The sequence below is a fragment of the Podarcis erhardii genome, assembly GCF_964252035.2.
Source record: "Podarcis erhardii genome assembly, chromosome: 11".
Taxonomy (NCBI): domain Eukaryota; kingdom Metazoa; phylum Chordata; class Lepidosauria; order Squamata; family Lacertidae; genus Podarcis; species Podarcis erhardii.
The window spans coordinates 14079334-14092803 of NC_138501.1; the positions used below are offsets into that span (position 1 = coordinate 14079334).

Here is a 13470-nt window from a genome sequence, read left to right on the forward strand (position 1 = left end):
AGACTTGCATAAACAGAAGAACATACCTGGATTTCAGTGCACTTTTCTCACACAAAGCTCTTCCACTAAGTTGCTAACAGCCCTTCTCGAAGCAGAAGAGGTTTCTTCTTCATGGAAGGGCACTTTCAGATCCAAGCCTCTAAATGCAATTTAGAATTTGAAGGGTCTTTTGCAGCTAAGTGGAACACAGGAGATATTATTTTACCCTGTGCTACTTAGAATGCAGCTGGATTACTGTGCCCTGTTCTGGTCACAACATTTTAAGAAAGATAAGAACAAACTAGAGATATTTCAAAGGACAATGAATGTGGTAAATACTTTGAACACTTAAGGAAATTATGAAGGCAGTGAGCATATCTAATGTAAGAAAAGAAGAATGAAATGTTCAAATATCCATTAAAATGTCATAGACTGTTTACCAGGGCAACTTAATGAGGAGCAATCAGTTTTAGTTGTATCAGTAAAACACCTCCTAGCTGCAAGAATAAGTCAATAAGACATTGGAACTTTAGCAGCTATGTGACTGTATAATAAATGATTGGTTGAGATATTGGAACAGGTATCCTTTAAAATCCAGGGGGCTCTATTTCTTGGAGAAGATTGGGAATCTTCCCAGGGAGGGTGTAAAAGGGTTGGTCAAAAGGGTTACTACCAACTCCAATTTTCTATGAAGAAATTTTGTTAAGGCGCAATCCTATTGCATAGTTGCTTAAAAATAAGTCCCACTAGGTTGATGGAACTTGTAAGGTAAGTGTGTATAGAATTGTAACTCTCCCTTTTCTTCTTATATCTACTGCATTCTTTCTTTACAGATGTGGATGAGTGTGAAGGAAACCACAGGTGTCAACATGGCTGCCAAAACATCCTTGGTGGCTACAGATGTGGCTGCCCACAAGGATATGTTCAGCATTATCAGTGGAATCAATGTGTGGGTAAGAAAACAAAACTTCACAAGCAGATCATTCCAAAATTTCAAATTCAACATTTAAGTTTTCAAAACTCTGACAGAGAAACTAAACAGCAGGGCAGCAGAAATCAGTAGGTGGCACTAATGAGGCATAGATTATAGGATTGCAGCGTCAAGCCTAGCTGGCTAATGGAAACTGCTCTGTGTGGCCAAAGGACACCTTTAGCTACAGTCTGCATTCAGGGGGCTATGCATTTGTAGGTGCTGATGGAGAGCAAAACAATAATTCTGGTGGGAAGAGTCAAAGAAAGCACAATAGATGGGGTTTGCCCTCTCACACTGCTGGTGTTATATTTACCCCACTACCGTACTGAAGTATGTTTTATCTTGTAGTTATTTAAAATGGCAAGAGCACTTTCCTGTTCCAATCTTTAAAATCTTAAATTCAGAACCTGTTTATATTACTGTTTTACTACTATTGTCCTGCTAATAAATTCTGTATACCTTTTAAAAAAATAAAATGTTGTCATTTGTCCAACAGATGAAAATGAATGCTCAAATCCTAGTGTTTGTGGTTCAGCTTCATGCTACAACACTCTTGGAAGCTACAAATGTGCCTGCCCCTCTGGATTTTCCTTTGATCAGTTCTCAGCTGCATGCCATGATGTAAATGAATGTTCGTCCACTAAGAACCCCTGCAATTACGGTTGCTCCAATACAGAAGGCGGTTATCTTTGTGGTTGCCCACCTGGATATTACAGAGTTGGGCAAGGGTGAGTATTTGCTGGTGATTCCCACAAGCCAGCATCTATGTTTTATTATAATGCTAATCTTCTGGAAGGCCCAGGTAGCCCAAATTGTTAGCAAATGTGTTCTAGTTATCCAGTATTTTATCAACGCACTATTTCTGATTGATTATATGAGAACAAGAAGCATAATTTTCACACTTTCCCTTCTGAAGTGGCTGGGAGATTAGGACAGCCTTTAGACAGTCAGCAATAAGAGACACTACAGGGCAACTGAGGTCTTCTGCTCCTTTACAAAGACACAGGCCTAGGTGTCCAGCTACATCACTCCCAACAAGTCTTAAATCCAGATACTTGTTGCCAGTTGGGGCAAAGCTACGACACTAGCTTCCCAGCAGGTTGTTTAGTGATGCTCACTGGGATGAAGAAGGCAACGCAGCAGAGGTCAGCAGAGTGCAAATGCACTGGTAGGAGTGTTGGATTGGTTCCACAACCCAGTGGCGTAGCGTGGGGGGTGCAGGGGGGGCCGGCCGCACCGGGCGCAACATCTGGGGTTAGGGCAAATACACGGGTTAGGGGGCGCAAATCCACGGGTTAGGGGGCGCAAATTACTTGCCTTGCCCCGGGTGCTGACAACCCACGCTACGCCACTGCCACAACCCCTACTTCTTCTGGTAAGCAGCAATGGTCCACCTGGTCCATCCCACCAGCAAGCAGTTTTTGCTTAAATCTTAATACTGATTCCTGCCAGTGACTTCTAGCAATTCTGCCAACCAGTTATAAAGTCAACTGGCTCCATTCTGCTTTTCTTATCAAACTTGTCTTAGCACCCACTAAGGCCTGTCCACCACCAAGCCCCATATTAGACAATATTAAAAGTGTGGCTACTCTCTTCACTTTATACAACAGAACAGTTTTGTAGTACTTTTGATATCCTGGATAGAGTCTGTTTTCTTCCTCAATGAACTAACGTGGACTAACCAAGGATTAAATGCATTGTGCCCACACCTAGAGATAGTATTTTCTCTTCTGCCACTGCCAGAAGATTGCTACAGAAATAGCCAGGTATAATACTGCAAAGATGCCCTGCGTCTTAGCTCAGAGTAACTCATTTTCACTTTTCTTCAAAGACCGCTTGTTTATGTTCAACACAGAAACCAAATTTTAAGAATGTTTTCAGTAGTATATGGTTTGCCACGATTCCATACTGAGGAAGTGGAAATGTGACATGATGGTTTAAATTTTCAAGTATTAAAATTGCTATATTCTTCCAACAGGCACTGTGTCTCAGGTATGGGGTTTAATAAAGGCCAGTATCTGCCCTTAGATGGGGATGAAGAGAATGCTTTGTCTCCTGAAGCATGTTACGAGTGTAAGATTAATGGCTACTCCAAAAAAGACAGCAGGAAGAAAAGAAGTCTCAATCAAACTGAGCTGAATGAGGTAAGTAAGAACTGTAGAGTTAAACTAGTTTGCACTTCCTGTTCCTAAACTAAGTTGAATAGATTTGGCCAATTGAGGTAGCTAGCTTTTTCCTGTCAAAGTGGGGGAAGGGTTGGAATTTGTTGATTACCCTATCCGAGGGCAGCCTCACTTTTCACACCAAGTGAGCCGCAAGAGTACTTTGACACAGAATCCATGAGCTGTACACTGCTTTGGCATGCACAGGGTGAGCCCCAGTGCTGTCTTCTCACGGGTGGCTAAGAAAAGCACCAGGCTTTGGGAAGGAGGTGTGAGAATCTGACTGGGGCCTAGAGCCATCCTGCCTCCTTCCCAAAGCTGGGCCAGCACTAAGTAGGCCTAGGAAAGGAAATGGGAGCAAGCTAAGACCCTGTCAGAGCCCTCATGCCTCCTTCCCAAATCCCAGCACCACACTTAACCTGGCTTTGGGAGGGCAGCACAAGGGCTGGGCAGGGGGTGTCAAATGTTTCTGAGGCCAGCATGCAGCCCTTGGGCTCCATACGGGACCACCCTCCCCTATTCCGTCAACTGCTGTGATCAAGAATGTTCATGAACATTTCTTAGGCTCTACCACGTTGTATAGCTTTACTCAAACTAATCTCTGTATTGCACAGATGCTCCTATTTGTATTTGTCTGTAAAGGTCACCCCAGCTGTAACTGTGGCAAAAGTCCCAATTGTATAGCCAGTCTCTTGAAATGCAGCTTCCTGGTATAAGCCAGCGCCTGCCTATTTCACTTGCAATAACCAGAGAGGTGGTAAAAACATAAGAAGAGCCTGGTGGATCTGGCCAGTGCCCACCTACACCTGTTCTCACAGCGTCCTGTTCTCACAGTAGCCAACCAAACGCCCGTGGGAAACCTGCAAACAGGAGCTGAGCACAAGGGCACTCTCCCCTTATGCGGTTTCCAGCAACTGGGCCATTGAAAGCCTTGTCCTTCATGAAAAACCCTTTCCTAGCTACTTTCTCCATGCCATGCATAATTTTATAAACTTCTGTCATGGCACCTCTTACTTGCCTTATCTCTTAACAAAAGTCCCAAATGTTATAACATACCCTTCATGGAGGAGCTGCTCTCCCCCTTGATTATTTTGGTCACCCTGTTCTGAACCTTTCCCAATTCCACACCATCCTTTTTTGCGGTATGGCAACCAGAACTGTACACAGAATTCCAAATGCACCAGAGATTTGTGTAATGGCATTACAATATCAATTTTGTTTTCATTAGGCAGCAAAATCGCAAATGCAGTTCAATCACTCAGTTCAGAGAGGTCCTGTGAGGTCTCTTTGCAATCTCCTTCGTTTTAACAACCCTGAACAATTTAGTGTGATCAGCAAACTTGGCAAATTGGACCAATTAACAGCTGTAAGAACGGTATAAACAAGACAGATCATGGAGTTTGCCTATAATTTCATTTTCACTTCTCGTTTATAGATCAGTTTGGAAAGTTTGGACATTGACCACCCGTTGAAGATGAGATTCAACGTGTCTGGGCTCAGCAATAAAGAACACATCCTAGAGCTCATTCCTGCAATTCAGCCCCTGACAAACCACATTCGCTATCTCATTTCCTTTGGTAATCATAACAACATCTTCCGGATACACCAGAAGGATGGGCTGAGTTACCTTCAGATTGCCAAGAAAAAGGCAATCGCCGGCACTTACGCACTGGAAATTGCTAGCGTTCCTCTCTACAAAAAGAATGAGCTAAAGAAACTGGAAGAAAGCAATGAGGACAACTACCTCCTAGGAGAGCTTGGAGAAGCTCTTAAAATGAGGCTCTGGATTGAACTCTACTAAAACCTCCACTCCTTAGCTCCACTTCATGAATGATTCACTTCCATTCATGCACTTATACATCTGAACATACTTCGCTTTCTGAGAGCTTTAAAGAGAGACAATGACTTTTTCAAAAGTACCAAAAACTACCGAGGACAGAAACCTCTGAGTCCTTCCATCCTGTCCAAGACTGCAGAATGGCCCTTTGACTTTACCGTGGCCAAAGCTTTTGACTACAATGCCAATCATGGTTACTGTAACTTCCATATAACCTCAGTTTAAAGTATACTGGTGCTCAAGAGGTCAGCATATGGCACAAAATGTGAGCTACTTTTTTCCTATTAGCAGTCTAGCACGTTGGGTATTTTGCTATAGTTCCTAAATTAAAAAAATAGAGATTTTATTTATTTTTAATGCAGTAATATATGAGAATTTAGCAAACTATGTTAACACAAAAAAAGGAAAACACACCTGTTTTTCCTTGAGATTTTATGAATTTGAACTATTACAGGTAAGAGGTTCTTTTTTTCAAAAAAGAGAAACCAAGATTCCCCCCCCCAAAAAAAGTGTCCTTTCACTATTGTGCCAGTCATCCCACAAAGCATAAAGGCAGTTCTTTAAAATATCATGAAGGCGAATGAGCACTGCATTACATTTCAGGAGGGTCAAAACATCCTTTCCCTTCCACGTAGGGTATTTAAGCCATGCCTTATCATCAGTGACTGTGATCAGAATTTCAGAAACCATAAGCCTCAATACTAATGCTTATGTTACTGCCCTGAGGACTAGATTCCATTTCAGAAATTACTAATAATGGAAGGTGGCACTCAACCACTGTAGCAAAATACCTGGACTGCTTGTGGTACCAATTGCAGGCCAAACCGTACTGTATTTTCTCCTGATAACCTCAATGTCACACAACACCTCATTCACCACAAACTAAAGGTGCTCTACATACTTGCATTACCATGGGCAGCTGAAAACAAACCTTATATTCTTAGAAGGGAACACCTGATGCCTCATTCTGTATGGTGCTGGCTTGGATTAATGCTGAAATAAATATGACCGAGCTGCTTCAGGGCTGCCATATGTGTACACTATTCATGCTGCACAGAAATAAGAAAGAAAAAAATGCATATTTGAAACCAATTAAGAATTTTCATTAATACTGTAGTTATACACAATATGCCTCATTTTATCATAGCCTATTTTATAAGAATTACTTTTGTACAACAAGTTGGCATTTAGTTTACTTTTAGTATTTTTTAAAAAAAGTGTTGTGCCATTATGTTTTAATAAGTGTATGTCACCATGGTGCTAACAAACGACAGCTGGTACCTGTAATATGCAATGTAAAAGGACCTCACATCTGAAACAACCCAAAGCACATGCCAAATCTGGGTTTTTTTTCCAGGCATCTACCTGTGCTGACCAAAGATTAGCAACACGTTACACACACTGTTTGCATTCACTTTGTATTTTCTTTATGGAAGTAAGAAAACATTGTAAATTACAATTTTGTTTTGAGAAAAGGAGGTATTGTTTTGTAAGCCTTTGTACTAATACAACACCACCTTTCCTGCAATAAAACCTATTTTCTGGTAACTGCCTTGCTTTGTCCAGGCATTTGGAGAAAAATGCCTACTAACTGAAGGGAAATAATGAAAGTACCCAGATCTCTTTCCTCATCACCCAAAGTATTTTTGACCTACTAAAAAAAAATAAAAATCAGCAGCTTTTCCCGCAATTCTCACCTTTAGTGGGGCTGTGCAGGAAATGTCCCTGGTGCTATGTGATTTTAAAAGCCAATGTTCAATAGTTTTGAATATTGCATTTGAAGAATTACATTTCTCCCTTGTGTATCTGCATCATACCACAGGCCCATTGATTCCAACATCCTATTCTCACAGTGATCAGCCAAACACCATTGGGAAGCCCACAAGCCAGCAGGAGGAGGACCACAAAAGACAGAAGGCTGCGCTTGAGAACATTTGAGTCAATGTGCCTCGCAAGACGAAATTAATCCGTTCCGTGAGGCTCTTCGTATAGCGGTTTTTTCGTCTTGCGAAGCAAGCCCATTGACAGCTTTGCGGATTAGCGCTATTAGCGGCTTAGGAAAAGGGGGGAGGGAGGGAAAAAAACCTGCAGGAACTCGCAAGCCCATAGGGAAATTCGTTTTGCGAAGCGCCTCCAAAACGGAAAACCCTTTCATCTAGCGGGTTTTCCGTCTTGCGGGGCGTTCGTCTTGCGGGGCACCACTGTATTTCTTCATCATCAGTTCTGCTCTTTCCAGAGGAAAAGAGATCCTTCTATTCTTTTACAAAGCCGTTCCTACCTAGGCTTCTTTTCCTATCATGAATTAAACATCATAGAGTACACCCACTGAAATTAATGGACACAATCAGCCAAGTTCCATCAAATTCAATGAGAATACCCTTCAGTACAACTCACTTGGCTACAGTCCCGTTTTGTTAGTTTAATTCCTTGTTTCAGCCAATTCTCCTGCCCTTTGCTGGTCATTATTAGGTAGTCAGTCAATGATTCAGCAAGACCTTCTCTCCTGTGCTGAATAGCTTAGAGCAGGGGTCGGCAAACTATGCCCCCTGGGCCGGATCAGTTCTGCCTGGGTCCTGTAGGTGGACCGCCTGGCCATTTAAGAACCCGCCAAGAAGACAAGACTCCCAGCGATGGCGATGGGAGGAAGAGGCCGAGCAGCGGCGGCTCTGCCAATCAAACGCACCTGGTTTACCTCAGCGGCATTTGATTGGCAGAGCCGCTGCCGCTTGGCCTCTTCCTCCCGCTACCGTTGTCACTCTGGTGCTCCTGTGGACCAGATGAGCTTGCTTTGCCTACCTGCTTCACGAGAAGAAAGAGCGGTGGTGGTGGCAGTGGCAGCCCCTGGGAAGGTAAGCGCAGTGCCCTCTTAAGGCAGGGAGGAAGCCTGTTTTGCCGCCGCCAGCCCTGCAGCGAATGAGGCACACGGCAAACCGAGAAGGCAGCTGGGGGGTGGGAAGGACTACTTGCCCCCCCACCTCTTCTTCCAGCTCCCCCTCCCATGCTGCTTCTCTGGAGCCACCATCCCTGCTTCGCCATGGCCATGCTCTGCATATTGAACTTGCTGCTCTTTTCTCCGTGGAGCGATTGTGGGTCTCTGTGTGTGTGTGTGTGTTGGGGGGTGGCAGGTGGGTAAGCTTGCCTGTTGGTCCTTCCCCACCCTGCTTTAATGCACACTGTTTTATTTTATTTATTTTATTACACCTGCCCTTCCCCTGCCCCATTCTTCCCAGTGTGCATAGGAATTCGTTCTCCCCCCCCAAATATATAGTTCGCCCCGCCCCCAAGGTCTGAGGGACAGTGGACCGGCCCGCTGCTGAAAACATTTGCTGACCCCTGACTTAGAGGCACAATTTTAACTAGGTCCCCAGTGTGGAGAGGCAGGGGCGATTTAATCCACCATTACTCAGTGTTGCAGTCCCAGTCCTGATTGGAGCCTGCCATACTGCAGCTGTTGAAAACAAGCTCACATCTCATCAGATTATCTAACATAATGTGTAGTTTGGCCCTGAGAATTCAGAAGGGTTTACAGATTGAGGGCATATCTCCCAAACAGATGAATGCACCAGCACCTCTATAAGCACTGACTCCACCTTCATTGCAAACGAATTACAACAGAAAAGCAGCTTTCCTTCCACACACAAAATCCACTTATCCAATAAATCTTCACAAAAAAACAGTAAAGAGTCTTGTGGCATTTTAAAGACAAATGAAAACAGCTAATCTCTTGGAAATTGTCACAAAAACAGTTGGTAAAATAAATACCCCTTTCATGTTTTAAGCAAGTTCCGCTTCCTTATTCTGCCATCTCCTTTATGACTTACCGTATTTTCTGCTCTATAAGACTCACTTTTTCCCTCCTAAAAAGTAAGGGGAAATGTGTGTGCATCTTATGGAGTGAATGCAGGCTGTGCATCTATCCCAGAAGCCAGAACAGCAAGAGGGATCACTGCTTTCGCTGCGCAGCAATCCCTCTTGTTCTGGCTTCTGAAATTCAGAATTTTTTTTTTCTTGTTTTCCTCCTCCAAAAACTAGGTTCGTCTTTTGGTCTGGTGCATCTTATAGAGTGAAAAATACGGTAACTAGGGCTCAGCCTAGAAGTAATAAAATAATAAAAACACCTAGACCTGTCATAGAATATGGAAACTGAGCAGTCTCTTTGTTATATCAGACAAAGTATGGCAAAGTATGGAAAACAATAAACATAAATAGGCGGTGCTGGGCGGAAATGAAACTTTCTATTATGGACCAACTGGCCACAACCAAAATGATATTTTTCTGAAGTTATTATTTTTATTCCAAACCCTACCAGTGTGGATCCCACCAACCCACATGTCCAATTGTCAAAGAAAAATTAATACATTTGTATTTCAATCAAATAGAACACGCATTTTAAAAATCCCTGCTGTATCAGCACCCAACTGTTGGAGGATGGGGACTTCCAAACTTAAGCAGCTATTACAGTGGTGCCCCGCAAGACGAACGCCTCGGAAGACAAAAAAACTCGCTAGACGAAGGAGTTTTTCGTTTTCGAGGTGCTTCGCAAGACGCATCTCCCTATGGGCTTGCTTCGCAAAACGAAGCTTGCCCCGCAAGCTCCGGGGATAGCGGGGAAGCGCAGCGCATCTTCCCCACTGTCCCCGGACCTCTTTTGAAGCAAGGGGCGGCGGGGAGAAGATCACTTCTCCCCGTTGCCAGCCCCGCAATCTCCGGGGACAGAGGGGAAGGCGCGCGCCTTCCCCTCTGTCCCCGGACCCCTTTTGAACCAAGGGGCGGCAACGGGGAGAAGCAATTCTCCCCACTGCCCCTTCCCTTGCTTTAAAACAGGATCGGGGACAGAGAGGAAGGCGTGCGCCTTCCCCTCTGTCCCCGGACGGTCTCTATAGGAACACATTGATTTTCAATGCATTCCTATGGGAAACCGTGCTTCGCAAGACGAAAAACTCGCAAGAAGAAAAAATTTGCGGAATGAATTAATTTCGTCTTGCGCGGCACCACTGTATAATGCATGTCAACTAAGCAGTATGATAGCCCTAATGTCTGGTAATGAGGGAATCCAATAGAATAAGCTGCAGAATGTGGAAGTAGACAGTATTCTTATGTAAGTAATACCTCTTTTAAAAGACAAACTAAATTTCCTACACAGATTCAAAAACCCATTTACTAACACAACTTTTAAAATTTGGACAATATGGGCAAATCTCTTTGTCCCAGGCACATCACTCATAATGCCAATAGAGTTTTACCCTATCTTTACAAATAAATATAAAACCTATAAAAAACCTACAAATAAATATAAAATCTTTAACATAGAAGGGTGGAAAGAAAAACAATAATACGACCTGAAATATTTTTACAAAAACGGAATGCCCCTTACCATTAATGACATACAAACCCAATTGGGAAATCCTCAAATACTGTGACTATTAGGATACCCACTAAGGGGATTTCTAATAAACTCTTAGGATTAAAACTGAAGCCATGAGACAATTAACGTCATATGGTAAAAAAAAAGTAGAAGAAAATATAGCAACGAACGGATTAATATCACCACCCTGTATAAAACAACTATAGAGGCATATTTCCCTCCCCAGAATAATATGAGAGAATGGTGGGGATCAAATTGGGATTTAGAATCCAGAATGCGGCAGCTAGACTGGGGACTGGGAGTGGCCACCGAGACCACATAACACCGGTCCTGAAAGACCTACACTGGCTCCCAGTACATTTCCGAGCACAATTCAAAGTGTTGGTGCTGACCTTTAATGCCCTAAATGGCCTCATCTCAGTATATCTGAAGGAGCATCTCCACTCCCATTGCTCAGCCCGGACACTAAGGTCCAGCTCCAAGGGCCTTCTGGTGGTTCTCTCATGGCGAGAAGTGAGGTTACAGGGAACCAGGCAGAAGGCCTTCTCAGTAGTGGCACCCGCCCTGTGAAATGCCCTCCCATCAGATGTCAAGGAAATAAACAACTATCTGACTTTTATAAAACATCTGAAGGCAGCCCTGTATTGGGAAGTTTTTCATTTTTGATGTTTTATTGTGTTTTTAATATTCTGTTGGGAGCCGCCTAGAGTGGCTGGGGAAACCCAGTCAAATGGGCGGGGTATAAATATTAATAAAAGTACCGTATTTTTCGCCCTATAGGACACACTTTTCCCCCTCCAAAAATGAAGGGGAAATGTGTGTGCGTCCTATGGGGAGAATGCAGGCTTTCGCTGAAGCCTGGAGAGCGAGAGGCGTCGGTGCGCATCAACACCTCTCGCTCTCCAGGCTCCAGGAAGCTATCCGCAAGCCTTGCGTGCCCGGGGATGAAGGACGTCCCATGCTTCGCGCAGGTATCCGCAGCCTGCCGCCCGGCAGGCGGGGCAACCTCAAGCAGAGCACCCCGCGCGCCGGACAGACATCCGCAGCGTGGGGAGCCCTGCAGGAGTTCCCCGCAGGGCTCCCCACGCTGCGGATAGCAGCCTGCCGCCCGGCGTGCATAACGCCCTGAAGCAGAGCGCCCCGCGCACCGGACAGACATTGGCCAGCCCCACAAGCTCAGGGGACAGCGGGGAGGTGCAGCGCTGCCATCCCACTGTTCCCCGACCTGGTTTTGGGGGGGAAATAAAGAAAAAAAAAATTTCCTTTATTTCCCCACCAAAAAAGTAGGTGCGTCCTATGGGATGGAGCGTCCTATGGGACGAAAAATATGGAAAGTAGTAGTAGTTGAACTTGAAGACATTTGTGTGTATCTAAGTTTCACAATTTAAATGTCTGTTCACTTCAACGCAGACACAAGGCATGCCAATTCCAATTGTTTTTGTGGACAGACACCCCTAACTTTGAGGAATGTGCCACATCTGCATAGCCACTCCATTCGCCTTTCAGTAAGACACCCATTAACCTGGCAACAGACAATAATTATCCCAAACACACCCCAGCTACTGACGAAGAAAACCCCAATATGGAATTATATAGGATTAGTAATTTTGATGTACAAATAATAGGCTTTCAGCTCTTCTTTCTTCCCATCTTGATTAGTGACAGGAAGGACATTGGCTTAGAACACATCTGGGGAAGGAAAAATGTTCTTTTCAGTTCTCATTTCCTCTTTCCATACTGATCAAAGGAATACTGCACTGCTTTGTTTTCCTTTATGCCCTATTGTTATCGAAGAGATAGAAGAATATATCTCAGTTATTGGGTTTTTGTAAGTTTTATCCTATGTGATAAACAGTTGCCTGTATCTTTCTTCCAGTGTTTTCTTTTAAGAAATATACAGGTAACTGTTTATCACATGCACTTTCAATTAACTGGAAAAAAGCCAGGAAACTGAAACAAATGAAACTAATATTTTTTATATCCCTGATACCTACATTTATTCACGAAGTTGTTGGGAGGTATAACAACTACTGAACAAATTAATATTAAGAGAGTCAATACAGCAATATATCATTCAATTATTTCCTTGGCAGTCAATTTAAGCAAACTCATTGCACCGTTGCTTCTAGCAAACAGATCTGTCCATTCTGTTTCAAAATTTCAAGATGAGTCGAGTTTTTAAAAAGTAAATAAACAAGCCACACTGTGTGCGTCTGTCAACTCTACCCCCCCCCCCCAACGTGGTCAGCAAAACTGCTTTCAATTCTCTTACTGCTCCCATCTTGCAAAGCACAATGAATCGACACAACTTCAAGAGAAATACTCAACAGGTGCTATGAAGAGTTGTGACTTGATCATCTTTGGGGGGCGGGGAAGAGGTGCTTATTTTTCGGATAGGATATTTTCCGGGGATGGCGAGTTGCGTACATAGGAATAACACGGTACCTTTCAAGCTCTTCCCAGTTATTTTGAATTTTGCGTGAGGAAGCAGAAAGTGAAATGAGGGAAGGAGACAGGAAAGTGTGTGTGTGTGTGTGTGTGTGTGTGTGTGTGCGCGCGCGCGCGCGCGCGCGCTTATGAACAGAGACTGGGGTTTTGGAGTTTGCAGTGCCTCCCTTTCTCAGTGCCTACCCCTCCAAATAAAACAGTTCATGACACCCCACCCCACCTCTGCCTCCTTCAGAGTCCCAGCAAAGCAAATAGGAGCACCAAGTCCCCCCAAAATAATTTGTATTTGCCCTCCCCAAATAGAGTGGTACCTTGGTTTGCAACCGTTTTGGATCACAACCGTGTCAAACCCGGAAGTGTGTATCCCTTTTTTTGGATTACAACCCATTTTTTTGGGGGGGGGGGATTACAACATATTTTCATTATTTTTTTGAGGTCCCATTGGCAAAAGCGCACCTTGGGTTACAACCTGTTTTGGTTTACAACCGGACCTCCAGAACGGATTAGGGCCTTCTCGGTGGTGGCACCCGCCCTGTGGAACGCGCTCCCATCAGATGCCAAGGAAATAAGCAGCTATCCTATTTTTAAAAGACATCTGAAGGAAAGTTTTTAATATTTAACGCTCGATTGGGGCCGCCCAGAGTGGCTTGGGAAACTCAGCCAGATGGGCAGGGTATAAATAATTAATTATTATTATTATTATTAT

General features: G+C 43.9%; 1 protein-coding gene across 3 annotated transcripts in view; it reads left to right on the forward strand.

Annotated features, from left to right (window-relative positions):
• The window catches only part of FBN2 (fibrillin 2), a 138224-nt gene extending 131725 nt beyond the window's left edge, over positions 1-6499 (forward strand). For all 3 annotated transcript variants that reach the window (XM_081880295.1, XM_081880296.1, XM_081880297.1), the window contains 4 exons: positions 813-932; positions 1449-1680; positions 2931-3096; positions 4550-6499. In XM_081880295.1, coding sequence (XP_081736421.1) covers positions 813-932; positions 1449-1680; positions 2931-3096; positions 4550-4915 — 884 coding nt within the window. In that variant the 3' untranslated portion in view covers positions 4916-6499. The remainder of the gene's footprint in view (positions 1-812; positions 933-1448; positions 1681-2930; positions 3097-4549) is intronic.
• Positions 6500-13470: the final 6971 nt, after the last annotated feature.